General features: G+C 27.2%; 1 protein-coding gene across 2 annotated transcripts; it reads right to left on the bottom strand.

Moving 5' to 3' along the window:
* Positions 1-293: 293 nt before the first annotated feature.
* LOC114125636 (WD repeat-containing protein 6-like) lies at positions 294-22,572 on the bottom strand. Of its 2 annotated transcripts, none has more exons than XM_027989375.2 (20): positions 22,343-22,572; positions 22,095-22,272; positions 21,865-22,029; positions 21,630-21,768; positions 21,316-21,543; positions 20,844-21,243; positions 20,641-20,769; positions 19,867-20,006; positions 18,790-19,035; positions 18,146-18,331; positions 17,791-18,043; positions 17,543-17,717; positions 15,196-15,584; positions 14,945-15,110; positions 3,103-3,205; positions 2,508-2,670; positions 1,697-1,903; positions 1,149-1,370; positions 911-1,023; positions 294-801 (listed from the first exon to the last, which is right to left on the bottom strand). In XM_027989375.2, exons 1-20 carry the CDS (start codon positions 22,443-22,445, stop codon positions 538-540), a joined length of 3,969 nt encoding a protein of 1,322 aa, XP_027845176.2. In that variant the 5' UTR covers positions 22,446-22,572; the 3' UTR covers positions 294-537. The 2 variants fall into 2 exon arrangements, with proteins under 2 accessions (XP_027845176.2, XP_027845177.2); XM_027989376.2 differs by having other exon boundaries at positions 22,118-22,272; positions 22,343-22,485.
* Positions 22,573-23,707: the final 1,135 nt, after the last annotated feature.

A 23,707-nucleotide genomic window follows, 5' to 3' on the forward strand; every position in this document is an offset into this window, starting at 1 on the left:
TATTTATTATTTACAAAAATCGTAAAAACAACTTGGGAAATGTTATTAAAAATATATCATTCTACATAATATGTAAATTAAAAATGTAAGCATTAAAACGAATGCATACATTGGGAACAACTGTATTTTAAAATTTTATGAAATCACAAAAGTAAATAATAAATATCTAACGTAAAAAAATTTAAATTTTTACTTTTTTCCAACGATCTGTGGTATGTTCCCATACAGTAATTTTCCAAACTGATATTTTTTAAAGCGTGTAATATAGCACTTAGGATCAAATAATACCTTAATTCAAAGAAAAACAGATTGAGAATTATATATATTTTTAACTCTTAACAATAACAAATAAATCTGCATGTAATAACACGCAGCTACGTTTAGTTAATTAATATAATAATTATTTCCTTAATTAACAATAATATATATATACACATAATTATTTATACACAATAAAATAGTAATACATATTTACACTGAATACCTGATACAATGGTAAATAAATAAAATTTATCCACTTATTATAATTATTGTATTTTATATCGTGTGCAGTTGATTTTCTGGACACAAATGTATTTTGGCGGATACGCCTTCGAAACCAGTAGATCCGGTGTTGGTCACTCGGAACAGAGCACCCGAATATGGACGTTTGGCCCTTTGTGCTTCGGTTAACTGATAACCGGCTGTCGTCACATAGAGCTCGTCCAATTTAGGTCCACCGAATGCGGCTGAAGTGATCTGATAGGCAGGAAATTGGACAGTTGTCAACAGCGTGCCGGTGATGGGATCGATTTTCAAGATCTAAACATAATAGGTAGTTATCATAATATAAACGCACAAGAAATGGCGAATTACAAAAATAAAAATACATTTTTTTTTTTTTTTGAAAACATGCGAAGGCAACACTTACGTGATTGCTGTTGAAACACGCCACCCACAGATTTCCGTTCTTATCAATGGTCATGCCGTCCGGTTCGCCGACGACTTTATTGGCCGTTAAGTCAAAAATCACTCTTCCGTTGGCTACACATCAAGTGATAGTTGTCGTTTTGTAAAAAAATTAACACATAATTACGCACATGGTATTATCGTGATCCAGGCATGATAAGTGATAACATAATAAAGGATCTCGGTGGCGAGATACTCACATAGGTCTCCAGTAACGATATCGAAATCATATGCCTCGACCGCGAACTTATAAGTGTCCACGTAGTAGAACTGTTTGTTGTCTGGGCTCCACGCCAAACCGTTAGATATGCTCACGTTGGACAAGCGCTTTTTAACGGTGCCGTCAGATTCTACCGAGAACAGCGAACCACGACGCTTGTAGTAGTGACCCGGGTTGTTCGGTATCTCCGAACCCATGGATCCTATATTAGCGAAGAGAAACAAATGATTATACGTCGGATTAAACAAAAATGCGTGTAAAATTAATAGCTACATTATATGTATGCTGTTAGGAATTTTAATACAAAAAAAAAACATTGTACACGCAGATTTTTTATGCATTTAAGTATTTATACGGTTTTAAAACAGTAAAAATGTAGATCATAAAAATATATTTTTTGAGTGGGCACTATTATTTACCTCTTTAGCAATAACATTTTTATGTTTTTCTCGAAACCCAAAAGCTTGGCTACCTAATAACTAATAGATTTTAAAAATTAAAATGTACTAATTTATGTTTTAAACTCACCGACCCAAAGTCGACCAGTGGCGTCCGCTTTACCGTCGTTCAGACGATTACCCGAAGTCTCGTCGATCAGTTTCACGTACTCAGGCTGACTCGTTGTATTCGAATACCCGTCCCACTGCACTATGCCGATTGAAGGGCCCAAACCGACCACAAACAAACCAGCCTTGCCCTCGATTGGCACAATGAGCGTCACATCTTTGTAGCCTTCTGCAACAAAAACCAACACAATAACAATATATTAATACAAATTTAATAACGTAAACGTGGCGAATGGCGACACATGTTGGTTTCTCGTGTACACGAACCTATCATCTTCTGTACACGATATATTGTATAATAATATTAATAATATATCGGCATGTAAATCCTTAATCGCGGGAAAATTACTAAATTGTTTTAGTAACCAAGTAACAGTTACTAATTTATATATAGACCATAAGTCATAAATCATTAAGAAAGAATATACAACTACTCGTAAGAAAAATTATCTAAATTAAATTAGTAAGGTTAAAAGCAGTTATTTTGTTGTTTGTGATGTTTTCGACAAAGTTAAAGTATTTTTTTTACTCATTACGACAAGAAATATTTTCCATTAATAACAAATAGTTTAGATTGATATGCATTCAATTTAAACAATATTTTGCATCATTATTTTGTCAATAATGTTTTTAATACTGGTTGACGAAAATGCAAAACGAAAAGTTAAAAATAATCAATGCAAAATGTAGGCGACAGCGTGAAAGTTACTAAGTTACTGCTTATAAAAACTTAGGAAACATAATATTTCTGTGATTATATTTTTATTGTGTACCTATACTGGCACTGAAGTAACCATTCGATTCCGGGTGGTATCTATTGATCTTGCCCTGATGAAGATCGACAAAATATAAGCTGCGGGTCGACGAGTCCCAGTGCGGGCCTTCTCCGAGTTCTAAAGCTGGTGATACGCGTTCGACGTTAAACTTCTGACGTGCCTATAGAAAAACAAATACATTCTGTCATTAATTTTCTACAAACAAAAGGCAACTTTTTTTTAATTTTTTAATTACACAACCAACGAATAGACATCAAAATAAAAAAATAAAAACATTGCACACCTCGACTGGTTTAGCGATTGTCATTTTAGCTAAGAGACCGCTGCAGATGAACATCGACCAAAAAATCAATGGACGGTTGTTGTTGTTATTCGACACAGGCATATTTTATCGGAAGGATATTAGCACTTAGGGTAAATCTAGGTAGGTACGCGGCGGAAAAAACAACTATGTTACATGGCGAGTCAAACGGTCGTATTTATAAGACCGCATCCGGGCGGCGGTGGAGGTACGTCATTCATCGCTGAATTGTTTATACGTAGTTGTATAAATGTTACGCTTGTTTATCGTAATTTCAAACTGTATACGCACCTGCATAGACGATGGCAGCGGTGTCGGCGACTGCGTTAGCGAACTCATATCTGCGTAAAATGTTTCCACTCCTTGACCGTAAACAATAACTTTAACTTCGTCTCTGGAAAACATATTACAGTAAGTATAACATCTTTGAAAATCAAATTTTTAACAATATTATTATTTTATGTGCGTATTGTATTTCGTACAAGATTTCGAAGGATCCGATATTTTTGAATATTATTTTGTGTTATTAATATTATTATTATTACACAAATTTAAATAAATAATATAAGAATCTTCCTTTATGCCCCCAACAAAATGGACACTTATTAGACGCGACACCTGTCAGTCACGTACGCAAATCGAAAAGCTGTAATAACTTAACCTGAGACCAATAAAAAACAACAAACATACTTCGCGATCGGTATTTTTGTAAACGTATTTTGCTAGTCAAATGTCGACAGTAAAAAAAGATAGCTACAACTAATAAATTCTATTAGGTATCCATGAATAACGAAGAACGAAGAACATCATTATGTACACTACATTACTATTTATATGTGTGGTATACACTAAAAACGAATCAACTCAACAGTCGAATAAATCGATTACATATTCATGACGACAATAAAAGTATAAAAAAATATATTTTATCTAAATTATACGTCTTAACGTTTTAAGAAGACACTCCAAACCTACATGTTTTTGTCAACAAATTTGCATTTAGTAAATCCATAGAACCAATATTACATTTTTCAGATATTGCCTAAATCACCTTTATGATATCCTCTACTTTTTTTGGTGGGGATTTATCAATTTCTATTTAAACTGTTATACATTTATGAAAACGATTTGTATTGATTGCGCTAGCTAGTGTTTATAATATATTTATATTTTTTTAATAAAATCAACACATAATATTACAAAATGGGATATTATTAAGTTACAATTTTGATTGACTTGCCTCCTTTAAGCTTTGCAGCTTGAGTTGGAGATAGGAAGTTATAATTATTAAATACTACAATAGGTAGTAAAATAAATATTAACAATATAATATGAACATAATAATACAAGATTATTGAAAAATCATAATTTCTAAATTATTTTTATTATCTAAGTTCTTATATAATAATGATACCTAATTTAAAATTTTTTAGTAAGCACATAATAATAATTTTTTATATAAATACCTTACTGGTAAAACCCCAAAATTATTTGTAATTTTAGTTCGTAGATCCTTTAAGTCTTAAGAGTACATTTATAAGCATACCAACATTATGACTTGTGTGTTAAGATGAATTAGTTTAAGATTTATTACTAAGATAATAGTATAAAGTATCAATAAAAAGTCAATTAATTTACTTGAATATATCGTTTATAATGTTTATATTTATAAATAAACATTTATTATACAATTTAATCTTATTTATTTTGGTTCGGTTCATGTAACGCAGTAATCATTAAAACAAAAACTTCATTTATCCAGAGAGAAATAAACCTGCAACTAATACTGAGCAAATAGTTTTAATCAGCTCTTGGTTGATTTGAAATTATAATATGCAATAAAGTATGATTTACAAAAGTATTATACTAATACTTTAATCACTAATAATAACCTACAAAATGAAATGTTAGTTTTTGAAATGGTAATACAAGTATGTTGGCCAGAAGTAAACTCAAATTTTATCTTGTCAGCTAAAAATTATTTTGTGACTTGAATTCAAACAAATTAAAATAAATTCCTGTTTCTTTTTTATATTTTTAACAATATAATTTGTGTATAACAATTTACAAGTAATATAAAGTATTGGAATATTATACTGCGAATATTATTGTTGTACGTTTATACTACTTAATAAATAATAATATTTGAAATTATTAAAATTATCAATATAACACTAATGCGTAGTCAGTGTCTAGTATGTTCATTGTAGTTAAAGAAACTACAATTATTAAACTTAGTCGTCTATATTTTATTAAAAATTATATTTTTTAATTTTTTAATAATTTAATGGATTATACATAAAATAATATAAATATAAAATGTATTAATAATATGTACAGCGAATGCACTATAAATTATGCAAAGGAATTATGGGAACAAGAAAAAAAAATTTTTTTTTTAAACGCAGTATGTATTGTACACGCCGTAAACAATTTGTCCTGAAAACTCGAAGTCTAATCGACTATAGGTACAGTTCAAAATAGAAACGTAGTAAATAAAAAAACATCAAAATTTTAGTCGATAACATCACCGGTGATAAATATTTTTATAATATACCTACGTAGGTATATAAGATGCGTCAGACGTCATAGTCGAAGACATAATACAAAATAGGCCATGGTGGGCAATAATAATTATTATTTTAGTTTATATGTATTGTAAATAAATGCGTTGTTTATAATATAAAGTCATCCAAGGACTTCAAGGTGATCAATGAGCATATTATTATAGCATTCGAAAGCAACTAGGACCAATCAGCGAAAATAATGAATTGAATAAACAATAAACAAAATAATTTTATGTATAAAAAACTACAGTGTAACCACTAACCACCGATTTTGTGTGAATATAAATTGTTTTCTTTCTTGAAACGATTAAAACGAACGATTTCCAAAGATTATTGTCGTACTTATAGTATTAAGGTTCCATATAGTTATAATACAATACAGGTACCTAATCGAAGTAAATATGATACACGTTAATGTATCGTATTATAATTTATGAAATAGTTAAAATTAAGTAGGTACGTACTTAATAGAATAAACTAAATCTAAACACACTAACACAGAGATATGTCTCAATAAATTAATAATAATAAATGCATAACATCGGATACAGAGAGTAGGGTTAAGGTGTACAAGGATTTATTAGATAGGAACGGTTTTTTAGTTAAATTCTGCTTGAAAATTAAATCGCCTTGTTTTGTACTTACACGATTATAAACACAATGTAGATAACATACTTTAATTTATGCTCGTAGGCGAAAGAGACATCTGTCACTCGAGTAAGCACGAATAATGTGATTCAGGTGTCTCGATACCTATTATTATATGGTATATTGTGATTATACCAGGGACTAGTGTAACTCGATTCCAGCATTTGCAAACTGCCTTCGATTTCTTGGAGTAGGCAGTATGAAAATTCTTTCACAGTAAAATTGGTCGGGGAGTAAGTCGGGAGTGATTTAAAGATGTCTAGATAGAAGACATCTGCAAGAAAAAGTTCCTTGCAACATTTTTGTCGATGCTTTTTCGTATGTAAAACAATAGGTAAACCAATTACCGTCTTTGTGTGTCTAACAGTCAGTCATCGCCCGATGTAAATCGATATCTGGCTAGGCCAATATAGTATGTCGTAATATTTACAATAATATCACGACAAGTTTATTATAAAAAAAAATACATCTTATCGGTCATATAAAAAAAATCATACAGGACAGCAAAAAAAAAATACCTTATAAGATAAAGTACCTATATGGTTTTATCTTTAAATATTCTATGTAAAAAAACATAAATTACTGGAATCATTGCATGCGAATTTTATATTTTAATAACTTACTAAAACTGTACTGACTACTGATAATATTTAAATAAAAATACCTATTGGCTATTATAACACCAATAGAAATTTATTATTCTTATGGATGACATGATTTTATGTATTTATTGTTAAATATTATGAACACGTGTCCAATTTACAATAAAGTGTACTTTAATAGTAACAACGATATATTAATAATAATAAGCTATAATTGGCATTATTCGTTGTATCTTAATACAATAGATATAATCAGTGGCACAACTACATTTGTTTGTATGTGTTTATGGGAAGGGGTTACAAACTTTTCTACAATCACGATTCCTTGCATATTTCACTCTATTTTTCAAACATTAAATATTATTTATTAACCATGTAAATGAAATACTAAAATAAATACAACAGAGGCAATATGAAAGGCATAAAAAACAAACCAGGAACATAAAATCGATGAAAATTTCTTAAATTGGATAAATTAATATTGTAAAATCTACAACCATCATTATAAATGTATGTATAGTATTCATCATGAATAATTATACATCTACTTACCTACTAAGTAATATCACCATATCACAAATTGGTGTTCGGAAATATAATTTTAAACTTTCAAATTTACACTTTAATTTCATCAAGGCTAAATGGATAGGACTTTATTTTTGATGACGCAGGAAAAAAATTATAGTGACTTTTTTTGTATGTTTTAATAGAAATCGTTATAATCAAGGACCAATAATTGTTAGAAATCTTATAAACGCCGAGATAATAAATATATCAAAATGTTCTTAACTTTTTCGCTACGTATAAAATGCGATTTAAAATATAATACATGCCATAACGAATATTTTAGCCTTGAAAAACAATTAATTTAACTTAATCAATTCAAAATATATAAAAATAAATTTATAAGCATTAAAAAAAAAATAATGTTACGTAAAATACGCATAATTCTGCAGAGACTAGCTATTTTCAGTTCCAAAAATGTTTTTTTCAATTTCTATACCAAGAATATAACAACAAAATGAAACATCGGATAATTAGACATTACTACAAGATATAAAATGATAGAATTTAACATAATAATCAACATTCATAAGAATGTACTATAAACAGTTATTATTAAAAACAAGATTTAAAATGATAAGTTTAAAAAAGCTTCAATAGTTGGATTAACATTAAATGATATAAAATATATAATAAATAGTTTTAAAAACAAAACACATGATTTGTTAAAGGTAATAACATTGGTCAAAGAAAATTTTGTTGAGGGAATAACGTATGACGTTAAAAAACTTTCGACCTAAATAGTGAACCAGTGTTTTTTTTATTTATACATATTAATTTGAATACCTAAGCACCATTAAACACAGGATAAATTTCAATAGTAACATAGCCCACAATTGATATAATAATAAATAACATATTGTTAAAATAATGTGGGCTTAAATAATTTTAAACTACAAGTATGAATTGAAAGACCCCATGTCAAATAAACATCATTGTAAAACTTTCATTAAAAATCTAAAACTTTGTAACGGAGTACGACATAAAACGGTCCTTTTCAGGACCACTAACAACCAAAAAGCACACTCAACAGTGTTAAACGCAATTCCAAACGGTAGGTTCTACACAATAAGAGTTCAACATTACGACGAGGAAAAACCGCATCGAGCTTATGACAACTATCAGGCAACGATGCGATGATGACTCGTCATACCAACAACTTACAACCAATCAGCAACAACCTTGACAATCTAAATGTGTATATATACCAGCACATTTCCAAAACTAAAACACACTTCAATCTCATCTCTAATCGTCAACAAGTCATCAAGAACTTAAACATTGACGACCGGAGACCAGAAGTAACAACGCCGACTTTACCGCACAAATACAAATCGCCAAGCAGACCACCGTTGAGACGAAACGAGTACGATCGTGACCAAAATCCAGCCGACCAGTAGTAGCTGTGGAACGACGACCACCGAGCCGGCATTAACAGATTTCACGACGCTGATCACTCAAGACGACTATCGGGATCAGCGGACCGAACGATACGTAACATCCCATACGACTGCTGCCATCGATCCCGCTCTTCCCCCCCAAATCGGCCACTTGCTCAAGTACCGCCGACCCGAGTTCTTTTCCGCCAAGTAGTAGCCGCTTATACAAGTTACGCGCTACTGACGGGGGACTCCTTCCCATTTATGACCTCACGTTACATTACTTAGTCCCCATTATATGTGATAGGACTGATCGTATATCGTCGGTCGAACACGAGCTATCACCGCGTCAGTCTGCTTGCGTAAGCCTGGCTGGCGCACCCGTGAATCTCGCTCCTCCCTATATTACTTTGTATAAATGTTGAATAATTTTAAATAAAAGACCAAACATAAAACATAAGACTAAGGTATATTTATTTCTACTGAACGGTTGGTAACGAAACTTACCTTATAAAATTACTAACCTAACAGTATACATTTGATATAATATAATACAAAATAAGAATTCTCCACATTAAATAATTGTTCGATAGGTATATATGCCAAAAATAAAAATAATAAAATCAACGTATTTAATGTGGGAAGATCTTAACACTGGCGAAGTTCCATATACTCATCACAGGAAAAAAAGAAAATAGGCTGAGTTTAAAATTGCATGTGTAATTTTTAGTAAATTATTACATCTAATATATATATTCATTTTAAATTATAATTAATAGAAATAAAATATTGTACCTTGGAAAGTGTGTAGACAAATTATGATTTCGTCAAATAGCTTAACATATAAAATATAAAACAATACAGTTGTAAATATTTAATCACTTAAGAAACATTAATTAATAAACGTATCATTCTATTACTTTATTCAAATACAACAGTATTAAAATAATACTTATAAATAAAAAACAATTTTTATTGTTCGTAGAGTATAAGAATTAGAATAAAAACGCACAAATTTCAGTTCATTGTAGTAAAAAAATATTATCACTAAATAAATGATAGCAGAACATATGTTACTTATGATAAAGATAATGAACAATATTGTATAAAATTATATTATGCAATGGCCATCATATCCCATAAGAAGATTCTTTAATAAAGAAACCCCAAAAGTGAGTAATGTTAATTTAATTACAACAGTTACTTAAAAAACGGTCAACCTTACCCATCGCAATAATTAATAATAAATTATGTATGGTAAGGGTAACATAAATATGGTACACAACTTTGAGTTCTTGTCTACGGTATATTATACGGTATAAAATTATATGTATAAAATCACTTGAGAGGTGGACATATTTATATCATGAAAGTAAAAACGTTATCATGTATAAATATAACTATGAAAGTAAGTAGAGTATTATTTTTCGTACACTACATTCGGGTGTCGATTGAATATTATCTTTGAATACATAATTATGGTCCTAGTAAATTCCAAAGATTCTGTGGCTATGTCAAACTACAACATCGATTGAAACCGAAAATTCAATAGTACTAATCACTATACTCAATATAATGTTAAAATAAAATAAAACATTTGAATTAATAATGTTGTACTTATGTGAAGTTTTCATTTTGTGATTTATGTATTGAAGCTATAAGTAGTGAAACTATATTATAACTCTAATTTAGATGAACTCAAATAAAAAAAAAATATTTTACCTACTTACATTATTGACTACATTATCCGTAAAGAAGAATTTATATAATAGATTTTACAAATCAAACATTTAAAATTAAAATTAAAAAACATTATAATACATCGAGATAAAATTATTTTATCGTATACCTACTTGTGATTCTAATAGTGATCTATATAATAAATTACATGGTGCTAATACAGTATACTGTCGCCTTATAATTAGGGTGATCTACTTGTGGTCTATCGAGCATAAAACTATGAATATGAAAAATGATACAAATTTGTGGAAATTAACAGCTATATTCGTACATACAAACTAATTCAAACATTTTATAATCAGTTATAACCAGCAATATAAATAATATTTAATTTTTTTTTAATGTATAATATTTTTCATAAAGTAAAAAAAAAAATTTACAATGATTATAATTATGATTATAATTATTGGTATGAAATGGAAAAGGGAGCTAGATTAATTTATACATATATTATTATATTACTAATATGATTATTATACGATACATTTGAAGTATTTTATTACAGTCTTACCGTCAGACCGCATCATACTGAATTATATCTATTAGCACCCATTATTGGAATGATATAAAAATATATATTGTTTACAATACCTGTGGAGTATGTTGTATGTACGCCATTTATTAAATTATCTTAGTATATATTATTGAATTATAATACAATAGAACTAATTTGAGAAAATAAATGAGTAGGCACTTACGTTAAGCTTTTTCAAATTCATTATGAAAAGTAACGAACTGCAGTTGTACAAATAATTTGATGATATTGGTAGGTATAAAATATAAAATAAAATTGTTAAGACAAGTGATTTATAAAATATGATTTAAAAAAAAAGAAAAAAAAGAATGGTGTTAATTCCAATAAATAAAATAAAATATCATTCCGCTGTCAGTATTATCTCATTATTAATTATTATTTACCACATTGTGGTGTTTAATTTAAAATAATAATATAATAATAATATAAAGTAATATATAATAAATATAGAATAATATAGAATCTAATTTAAATAAAATAACTATGATATTAAATTTTAATGACGTAATCGGCCTTAGCGAGAGCCAAGAACTCAAAAGATAACGATTTCTGTTAATAAAACAATTTAATTTTAAAATATAAAATAATTTATATAATAGCATAACCTAACCTGCATGTTTACATAATATGATTTATTCAATAATAAACATAAAAATAAACCATAAATAGCATTTTATTTTATTTGTTTATTTTAATTCGTTATTTATTTGTAACAAAAGTTAATAATTTAATACCAGAAGGCTTTTAAAATAAACTTTAATAATTCGGATCAAATTAAAAACGTGATATAGAAATATCGTATACAATTTGTATACACCTATTTATGATATTTCTTACATTAAAATTTTAACATTTTTATGTGAAGGAAAAAGAAAAAGACAGTTCAATACGCAATACGCATTGAAGTATTTACTTACGCCTTACATATATTTATTTCTAATCATATTCTTAAACCTCCGTAAAAAAATAAATAAAATACAATAGCATAATTTTCATGTCCCCATTTTATTTATTATTAATTTTCATTAAAACGAACAATAGAATATGCGAATATTTATTCTATAGACATAAAATTCTTGATGCATGTATAAATAAACAAACAAAAAAAAAAAAAATTATGCGAAATATAAATCACAGTAAGTCCTTCAGGTTATAATTATTTTACTATTTGTCTTAGATTCAAAGCGAATAATGTTTTTGTTTTTAATATTTCCCATGTATAATGTATATATATATTTTTTTAATATGAGTATTTATGTTATCGGAACAAAATGTCAATATTTTTTAATAATTGATAACCTTATATAGTTACATTCATTAATTGCGCAGATGTATAATGCTTGGTCTGGTTATGAGATATTATATACATTATTAACTTTTAAGTTTATAATTATTTAATGTAGGTATATTGTATGTACGTTAATATCCATAGTTATAAATTAATAAACACATACTATAATAGTGTTGTTGTTGTAGATCAAATTTGTAATTCATTAGAACTTAGAAACCGAGAACATAACTATAATATAACAAATCAAGTAAATGAAAATGAAATCCATATATTGAATCATTCAATACTAAACTGGTATTTATATAAATTAGAAAATCAAAAATTAAACAATAACAATACAATGTAGATCTGTAATTATTGAGAGTATTAGTATTCTACTGAATCAACTATTAATAAAACATCTAACATTGAAATATATAATGTAAACATTTTAACATTATATTAGAATAGTTTTACGCAAAATACGGTTTTCTATTTATGAAAATTTTTTTTTTTAATTTGATTATTTTTTCTTTCATTACATTTTATTTAATTATTGCATTATTATTTTGAATTATTTTTATTCTCTCCCTATTTAAAACTAATAAGTAATAACAGTCAAACTGTAGGTACAGCGTAAACACAGCGAGAAGATAATATAAGAAATGAGAAAGGTTTCTAGTTTCTAAGAGAAGATGATAGGACGCTAGTAACAGGACAGGGGAAGCTTTTGGAGAAGTGGACCGATTGTTTTAAGAAAACCCTTAATTGTGATGACCCAACTGAAGAATTTCCAAGAATGGATTTAAGAGCTAATGATAGCGCTTGCCCAGCACCTTTTAAAACAAGAAATTTCATTATAAGTTGCATATATTGGTGACGCTTTCTCTCATATTCTCTTTAACCTAGTGTTGGAAAAAATAGTCCGAGAATTAAATGTTATTGACGGAGTTACGATGATAATAGGATTACTAGCGTACGCCGATGATTTAGCCCTTTTGGGAAATAACTTAGACATTATAAAACAGCATTGTAAAAAATTAATAAATACAGCAGGCAAGTGTGGCCTAAAGATCAACAACAAAAAAAACAGAGTATGTCATAATTGGACAAAAAAGTAGTGTATAACGACAAAGAGAATTTATAGAAGTGAAACGTCATAAATTTAAGAAAATGTCACATTTTAAAAATCTAGGATCCAAAATAACACAAGATAATGACCTTAATATGGAGGTGGGTACTAGGATACCAATGGGAAATAAAAAAAATTCAAAAATCAATTTTTCATGACCCTGAAAAGACCAATAGTGTTATATAGTTCTGAGACATGAAGTCTAAGAAAGGTAAAGAAAATAAGACTTGCTGTGTTTGAACGGAAATTCTAAGAAGAATTTATGAACCATGTATCGATTCTGACACTAGGGAATGGAGGATAAGTCACGATGATGAATTGAAGAACTTGTTTCAAAAACTAGATATTATTGCGGAAATTACAAGGAAACGATTAATATGGACTGGGCAGTGGACATACTTGTAGGAAAGAGGATTCATTTATTAAGGCGGTTATTAAAGAAAATCCTTTTTGGAAAAGGCCATTTGGTAGACCACAGTTACAAAGGGAGGATCGTATCAAAAAATATATTAAAGCTGTAGAACCAAATGTTGAATGGAGAAAAGTTGCAGAGGATAGAGAAAGATGGCAGCAAATTTGTTGGCAAGAATGGTCTTGAAAGCCGAAACCCACAAGAGTAAAAAGGTACAACACTACAACGTATTTTAATTGTTATCAGCTCAATAGATAATTATGATGAATTCAATAATAAAAAGACAGCAACTATAAACCATAAAGTATAAAATGATAACAATATTTAATTACCTAATTGCTGAATAAATATTTTTAGAAAAATGTTACTCTACAAAATCAAACTATTTTTAAAAGTTATAATATCTAACCTTATGAATTTGGATTCAAACACTTTCCTCTACAAATCTCAAATTATAAAGGATTTCCAAAATTATATTGATAGATTCGATAACCAACAAGTGTACGACCATAGCATTGTTTGATATATTATAAATCTTTGATTAAGTGTGTCATCATAGACTTAAATTTAAATTAAAAACCCCTATATTTTCAAATAAACCTCTAAGACAAACTCTAATCACAACTTCTTGGTAAAAGTAGAATCCAACCCCTGCAAAGTATCCAAATAAAAATGAGCATCCTTTAAGTATATGTTCTAGAACCGACTTTGTTTAAAATATCTGACATATTAACACCAAATAACTGCAAGCTGGCAATGTTTGAAGATAAGATCATACCACAATTATAATGCAAAACCAAATTCTAGAATTGTCAATAAAAGATCTAAAAAATTCTTTTGATCAACTATCTGTTTGGTTCTCAAATATTAGTAACAATATATTAGTACATTGGTATCAGCAACAATGTTACATATAATTATTTTCTTTCTTAAAAGAAACACACTAGCTAAATATAAATTGTTTTTATACATTAATTAGTGAATGATTAATGTGAAATGTAATAATACATTTTTATTGTACTTATTTATTATGAATTATAATTTATGATAAATTGATAAATAACCAGTCTTAGATTAAAAAGTAAATTCATATTAGTTAATATGATTAAATAATTCAATACCTAAATAAACTTAAATAATAAACTATAACGGTAACTAGGGTATTGAAAAAGATAAATAATGTATGGATAATCTTTATAAAAACTTATTAAACATAATTTCAATTAATAAAAATCTAATATTTAAAATTAAAAAAAGTCTATAAATATTTTTAATTGTACTTACTCATATTTATGAGCTATTAAACCATGGATGTCAGCAACTGTTGTAAAGTATGATGCAAATGGTGATACTTGTATAGTTTTGGAACTCAAATCATAACTCCATGAGGAAAAAATAATTTTTTGATCCACAGATGTAGTTATAACAAATCGATTGTATACTTTAACACCTAAATAATTATCAACCAATATGTACAGTAAACTACTCTATATGCTATTTTAAAGATTAAGTTAATTAATAAAAAATAATAATACCTGTAACTTGAGAACAATGGATACAAATAGAAACATTACATAATAATGTTACAGTATCTTTATAGTAAAAAATTGATAAACTTAAGTGTTGATCATCTCCACCAGTAGTCAATAATCCATAATTATTTTCAATTTCTAACCAATCACAACAATTTATACCAGACTGATGTAAACTATGTCTATACTTTGGTATAAACGTTAATTCGGCATCGCTTTCATCAACATACTTTGAAATATCCCAAAAATTAATAAATCCTTTTGTATCAGCAGTTAAAACATAATGGAAAATATTTAATTGAACACATAAAATTTTTAATATACAGTTGTTGCAGTCCAAATTGTCTTCAATTAAACTCAAAGTTTTATTGTTTGTATCATAATTATATAACCTGTAATTTTATAATATATTAATATAATGTTTATTGCTAATTTATCACCACACATTGTGTTCCTATTTAGATATTTATAAATACATTTGTATGACCTTGTACATGCATGCTAAATTTAACATGGCAATTAATAATATAACTAAATTAATGCTACAATAGGTTTATTGAATTTATTATTCATTAAACATAAATCTAAATACTAATTTTTCATACAGTGAAGTTATAGAATAGTATAATTGTGTGAAAAATTTGTACTAATTTTTTTAGTAATATAGGGTTATAAAATATTTTTATTTTTTTAAGGAAAGTTAAGTTAACATTAAAAATGTTAGAATGTTAAATTACAAATAAATAGTTTATAAACAATAAATTTGCATTAAACGTTTAAAGGAATATGAAGAAAAATATAAACTTAAATCAATTAAAAATAATTAATTTAATATTTATTTTTGTTACTACTTGATCACACATGGTGATTATGAAATTTTTAAGTATGTTAAATACATACTAATACATAATAAAAATGCATTATTGTAATTCCCTGATACCTTTTTATTGTGTATTAGCTATAGGAGTTTAGGAAATTGTATACTTGGATCTACAAAATTTTTAAATCATGATATATTTATTAGTAAGTAGTATTTTAAATTATTAGGTAGGTACAGTAACTAGCGAGATAAAATTAAAAATAACTAATTAGTTATTTGATATATTATACAAGCTATAAGCAAAATATTGAACTTACATACTAGTATATTTAATTTAAACTAGAAAAAGCAAAATGATAACATAGATTATATAAGCAGAGCTTTCTTTGCTGTCAGTTAAACAGGAAAAAAATAAGTTATTTAGTTAATTAAAAAATTAATTTTTTAAACAAGATTAATTATATATTATACGTAATAGTATTTAATGATTATACTTCTATTAGAACAAAATAGATTTAAGTATTTTTTGAAGAAAATTTTTAAAGCATAAGAATTATTATATTGAACCAGTGATGAAGGTATTTAGGATATCTTTGAAAGGGAAGATATGACTAAAATTGTAGATGTCAAACGTCCAAGCATTTTATTATCATAAGAATAAAAGTATAATCATATAAATATAAGTTTAAGAAAAAGAGTTAAAAGGGGAGATATATTTCCGTAATCTCCCCCCTCGTAAATAAACCACTGAGTTAAACAGTGGATTTTAATTTAGCAAATAAGAGAGGTTATTCAATGAACAAATGATTAATATTTAAATATAAAAAGTTAATTTAAAAATACTTTAAGAATATTAATCATAGTTATGCTAAAACCAAGGAAGAAAATAGAAAAATAATTAGGTGCTTAATTTATTAGAGATCAACATTTTTCTAATTTTTATCAAACATATACTGATGTTATATCTAAAAATATATTTTTGGACCTTTTCCGTTTATTCACTACCAATGACTACACATGCGTGTTTCGGCACTCGTCGCTACGCTCCGCACAAATCGAAAATATCCCTCGACTTGCTATGCAACGCCACCTCAAGTAAGTCACAGGATAATCACTGCCCATATACTACGACATAACTTACCCTGTGACCTACTTGAGGTGGCGTTGCATAGCAAGTCGAGTGATATTTTCGATTTGTGCGGAGCGTAGCGACGAGTGCGGAAACACGCATATAGTTATTGGTAGTAACTATATACACATAAAGCACACTTCATAACCCCAGAATCTAAATAATATGTTTATGGATTAATGTTAGTGAATGAACAGAAAAATCAAAAAAAGTAGTGGTAGTGAACTAACGGAAAAGGTCCATATTTTTATCTACAAAAACTATATTTTGATTAATATTTTGAACAAATAATTTATTTTTTGAGAGTAAGGATTTGTTATTTTTCTAAAAACAATACATTATTTTATTATTTTATTTTTTTATATAAATGTTTACTATTCATACAATTATTTGTTTATTACCTAAGAATTGCATCAGAACATCCAACAGAAATTAAAATTGATTTTGATTTAGTGTACTGAACACAAACATCCATAAAGCGTGTCTCACCTTCATTCGAAGGTACAACTGATCTCCAAGGTCTTTTTTCTTGTTTAGTTTTTAATAAATGTGATATTGATTCTTCACAATAAACACCTATTATAACAGAAATCATTATAAATAGGTAAGTGCAAATATAATATAATATAATTCGATTCTAAATACTGACTATTATCTATTATATTCAAAGTCCAAATTTTCAACTGAGCTCTACCGCCAGCTGTAACAATAATGTTTACATTAGGATTTAAAGTAATACAAGATACAGAACGAACTGATGATATATGACTTCTTAGTGTTAATAAATGATCAACCTCATCATTAAAACGAGTCAGTCTAACAGTAGTGTCATCACTGCCAGTTAACATTATATCATCAGTAATTTGTGCCATGCAATTTACAATCATTGAATGAAAACCTTTCTAAAGACAACCAACAATAAAATTATATAATATTAAAATAATTTAATGGTTATAAACATATAAGTAATATTTACTATATTACTAGTAATTTTCCTAACATACCAATAACATATGTTGACCATGTAGAGGTATTTTATTTGATTCTAATTTATTACTTGAAGAGCTGCAAACAAAATATATTGAATCATGATCATTAATAAATGACAAATCCCATGCTCTATGACCACCACCACAAGGAACGGTTGCTAAAATTCTCTGTTCCACTGAACTGTAGACAATTAAATTGCTCTAAAACATAAACATATTAATAAAAGGTGTTATAAATAGTAAAAATGTCCTACTATTAAAAAATATTAAAAATTGTTAAGTGGCGTGTATCAAATTAATTTTGAAGATTCAAGTCATAATTACAAATTTTGTTTATTTCTCTAATTTAATTATACAGATAAGGTTAAACATTATATTACTTGAATAAAGTCTGTTTTTATAAACATTATATTTTAAATATTCTACGAAAATAAAAACATCTCTAACTATTTATTTTTCAAAGGCAAAAAACCAAATTAATTACATCAAATATGAAATAAATAAGAATGAAGAAAATAAACAAGATTCAAGATTGTGATGTTGCACAGTTTAAATAAAAGTACTTATACTAATTTTTTGTGACTAATGTATTACATTTTAATAAATTATGATAATATTCACTTTAACAGATTAACTAAAGGACTTTAAGTAAATCTTACTTCTTTAAAACCACAAATTAATAGTCCATGAACTTTAGAGTTAGTTATGATAAATGGCCATTTTGTAGGTAATATATCACATCGTATTTCAAACACTGATTCTGATAGTGTACTGACATTCCAGTATCTATGTTGACCATCTCGTCCTACAGAACTAACGACTGTAAAATTAGAATACTTCTCATGTATCCACATTGCAGTAACTCCAGCAAAACTGTGAATTCTACTGAATACTTTTAATGGTTCCTAAAATTATATTCATAAAATTTTAAAAAGTGTCACTATTAATGTTAAAAAAACAAATAAAAAAGTTATTGTAATATGTTATATTACAATATAATATTAAGAGGAATTGAAGTGATGATTTTTTTTGTACATATTCAACACGTGTACAACAGAGAAATTAAGACATATTCTACTTTCAATATATCAATAGATTTAATGAAGTAACAAAAGCTATAAAAATAGATTTGAATTTTTCACATTTTTGATTATAACTATTTTAAAAATAGAAAAATATCAATTTTTAAAGTTCTACTTCATTAATATAAATTAGTCATAACTTAGAGAAATTAAATAAAAAAATGAGGTAAAGATGATCTCAAGTAGACTTTAAAGCAAATCAAAATTTTTCAGAATTCTTATCGAAGTTATTAGATCAATCAGTACATTGGAAATAGAACATATTTAAATTCCTATATTGTGCATAGGTTAGACAAGGGGTGGCCAAACTTTTTTTGGTCACAATCTACTAAAAATAAACTTCACCTTTGAGGATCGACTTCCATAGAAAATTTTTTTTATTATTGAATAACTTAAATTATTAAGAAACATATAGGGAGCATGGTTCTAAAAATAAATTCTAATATGATCGACTTTAAAATTGTCCGCGATCGATTGTTTGGCCACCCCTGGGTTAGACTAAGACCAAAAACACTACTTCCAATCCCTGGTAATGACACTTAAGTATAGTTTAATGTAACATTTTAAAAAACACAACTTAAGTTCTAAAATAATAAAAATTTTTATTTTTATAAATTTTTATCCAAAGCAAAATTTAAAAAAAAGAAAAAGTACCTGATGATTTAATTTGAATAAGTAAATAGATCCTTCATTACAACCAGCAAATATTAGACCTTCAATTAATACAGCAGTTGTTATCCAAGAACTAGTTTTTGAAGAAATGCAAAATGTATCCAAATGATTTATTTTTAGGTCTATTATTCATATGTATAAAAAAAAAGTAAATTATACAATATACATACTATTAAGATAATACTACCCTCTCTTAGTTGCATGTGTTGTCTCCATCTCACTTAACTAACAACATACCAAATTTGTTGCTCAGTATTATATACCTAATTCAAAATAAGACCGTGACTCGGCGGCCAAGTTATGCGCATGGACTTGGCCTTATTCCACAGCGCTACATACCCGATTGGAATTGTTTAACTAGGTGTCTGACAGTCGCGGACAATAACTAGTTCGTAGCCGGGTAATGGTCTTATTTTGAATTAGGTATAGTTCTTATATTTTAATTTTTGAATAAGATATAGGATTGTGAAAATTACAAGTTAAAAATGCACGTTTCTAGCTTAAAACTTAAAATATCAAAAAAGCCAAAGCTTAAGTACAGATTATGTTCTTGTCTTTAAATTTGATAATAGATCAATTCATTCTTATATTAAGTCTAACATAACTCAATTAGTTCTACTGAACATAAATTTGCTATGTTGTATCTTAAATGTTTGTAAGATGGAAAGAACACATACAAGGGAAGTTTTCTCTAAACTTATAATGATAATGATAATGATTATTTAATAATTAATAAATAGAAGTAAAAAATTTTACCATAAAATACTTCATAACGAAAAATTGTATTTCCATTACAACAAACGATTATTTGATTATTATTTAACCAAATTGTAGAAACAATTTTCACTGCAGAAATCTTATCAAAAAATACTTGTACACTTTTGCCTAAAAAATATATAAATTGAAATTTAAAAGTATTGAAATAAATGCATTTTCAGTCAATAATTATAGGTATTCACTTTTTAGAATGACTATATGTCCACTACTAGTTGTAAAAATGATTTTTGTTTCACAAGGGGATTTTACCATTGTCAGAGTGCAACATAAAACATTGTTCTGGTAGACATCATGACTAGTATTGTTTTTGTACGAGACAACATGGCCATCAGAATAAAGTACATATGTGTTAGTATTACTTAACACAACTAAATGTTTTGGATAACGGTTGTCTTTTTTATAATCTGCTAACATTTCACTTTTAGGAACAGTGTCTAATGACCATAATCCAACACTCCCAGTTGTACACCCACTAGCTGCAAGATTTTTTATTTCCATACAGTCTAAACTACGAACTTGAGAACCTCTACTTTCTTCCCATTGGTAAGTTCTAGAAGAGGTTTTCAGACATATTTGACCATCCTGTACATAGGGTTTATTTTATTTTATTTGAAGGCATTAGGTAATAGAAATGTAAAAAGTTCAAAATGTTACTTCTCCAGCGCTCAGTATATCGCCAGATTGCATTAAAATACTTTTCCAAACTCTAGCTTTGTGTGCATAAAATGAATAAGCTGGTGTAATCTTTGCAAATTTCCAGTGGTCATAAGTATTTTGGTGCTTGGCAAATGGCTCAACATTCCAAATCACTATACTTCTATCGTCAGAAGTAGAACTTATAATAGAATTAGATTTATTCACCATAATTGAAAATATAACACCCTATTAAAAAAATACATGAATATAAATAGCAAGCAATTAAATTTAATGAAAATTATTATAATACTATATAAATGCATATTTTTTACTTCATGTAATTTTAATCTATGTAAGATATTTAAGCCATTTGTTCTCCTAAAAGGACTCCATATCACAATTTCCCTAAAAACTGTTCCTGAAAATACAATAATATTTTCTTCGTCTTCTCCGGTTGATGTTGCTGAGTATCTGATTAATTTAATAAATAGGATTCATAAACAGATTATTAAAGAATTTAAAAATATAAATTATGTGAAAGTTTAAATAATTGTAAAAAGAGGATACAATATACATCTTTCATCACAACTCGAAGAATTGATTTTCTTTTTAAAATCTAAACTCCAAACTGTTGCCACATTATGAGCAGACACTGTTAATAAACAATTTGAATTCATCCATAGAATATTACAGACCCAATCAGTAGTTGTTAAAATACATTCAAATTCAATGCTAAAAATTATAATAATAATTTAAAACTTTTTCATAAAAATAATGAAATGCAAAATATGAATTACAGAAAACCTATTTGAACCATCACTTTATAAATTGCCACATTATTTTCTCCGTGAATGGCCACCAACATTTGTTTGTCATTAAACTGAATACCGTGTATTGAAGATTTATCAAAGATTTTTCTACGCACACACAGTTCACGGGAATCCGTGTCGTAGACCAGCAAAACATTGCCAATACCTGAACGGAAAACAATATATTTTGATTAAGTGAAACTACATAAAAATAAAATAAACAATGAAATACCCACCAGCTAATAGGAATCTATCAATAAACTTAACACATGATACAGTATTGATCAAAGATACGGATTTAAATAATCTTGACTTCTCGACATCTTTGCAGGAAAACATGATTTCATCTAAAACCTCAAATACCTAACCGCTAAATGACAAAATCTGAGTTAAGACAACCAATAAATGCAAATTTAAAGGCGAAAAATCTTGTAAAATGTAAAATGTTGTATTACATTTACTAGTTGGCTGTTTCTTTACAACTGAAAAACAAATAATAATGAATTTTTGATTTTTGAATAACTGTTATCACTTCTCGGACATATTGTGCGGCTTTAGATCATAATATTATTATCTAAGCCGTACACGATAATGTTGTTGAAAAAAAACCATGAAGATTAGAGATATTTCTAATCTTCATGGTTGTGATAATATAATCATTACAACTACTATCAAAGAACCATAGACAATCTATACAATGATAAGGTTTCAAATAATTTGTATTATTATTTTTTATTTTTTTACCTAAACATTAAAAATGGTTAAGTGCTGTTTTGTACCAGGGTGTAATACTGGTTATGCTTTAGATGTCAAACTACAAAAATCAATTATTTATATTATTATTATTTATATATTATATATAATATTTTGAATTTTAAACTTTTTTTACAGGAAACATCTTTTGAACTTTACTTGTATATTTAAGTATACTTAAATATAAGCAGGTAATAAGTAATGAATGATAATTTATATTTCATTCAAATACAAAAATAACGTACATTTATAGTAAAATACATATAATATGTGGTAAAACCATAGACATAATATAGATGGACTGCGCGTTCCTACCCCCTCACCTTCAATAAATTCAGCCATAATAATACGAACGGAGAAGGTAAAATATCATGGAAGAAAACATTTTTACTGTTTTTATTCTAAGGTATAATTGGGATTTAAAAAAAAAGATAAGATTTGTAAAATGTAAATATTAAATAATAAATATACAATTTTATTACTTTTCTATGAAATATACCTTAAATCTTAATAGATATTGTATTATTATTAATTTTTTAAATAAAATATTACACTATTAACTATAAAATACAATAACAATTTCAATATTGTTTATAAGTTCTATTACTATACTTAAGATACTAAACTATGCACAATAGTGTTAAGAATTTAAAGGTAATTTAATTATTGAATGTATTTTGCCGTCAAATTTTAGCCACAATACCAGTGTATAATAATTAATATAATATATATAATAAGAAGTTATTGATGCCTAAAATGAATAGCTTTTGTCAATACTGCCCGTATTCTTGAAACAGGTTCACTTTTTGTTTTATTTAAATAATGCAATCGTATTGTCATATAAAATT

This window comes from Aphis gossypii, chromosome 1 (assembly GCF_020184175.1).
Source record: "Aphis gossypii isolate Hap1 chromosome 1, ASM2018417v2, whole genome shotgun sequence".
NCBI lineage: Eukaryota > Metazoa > Arthropoda > Insecta > Hemiptera > Aphididae > Aphis > Aphis gossypii.

What these genes read in the sequence shown, in the direction of transcription:
- LOC114125636 (XM_027989375.2), bottom strand. Translation starts at nt 22,445, where the DNA reads ATGTTTTCCTGCAAAGATGTCGAGAAGTCAAGATTATTTAAATCCGTA. An exon ending in TTAATAGCTCATAAATATGA is followed by an intron (nt 3,206 to 14,944) that starts GTAAGTACAATT and finishes TATGTTTTCCAG; the next exon opens with AGACGAAGTTAAAGTTATTG. An exon ending in CGCTGCCATCGTCTATGCAG is followed by an intron (nt 2,671 to 3,102) that starts GTGCGTATACAG and finishes GTTTTTCTATAG; the next exon opens with GCACGTCAGAAGTTTAACGT.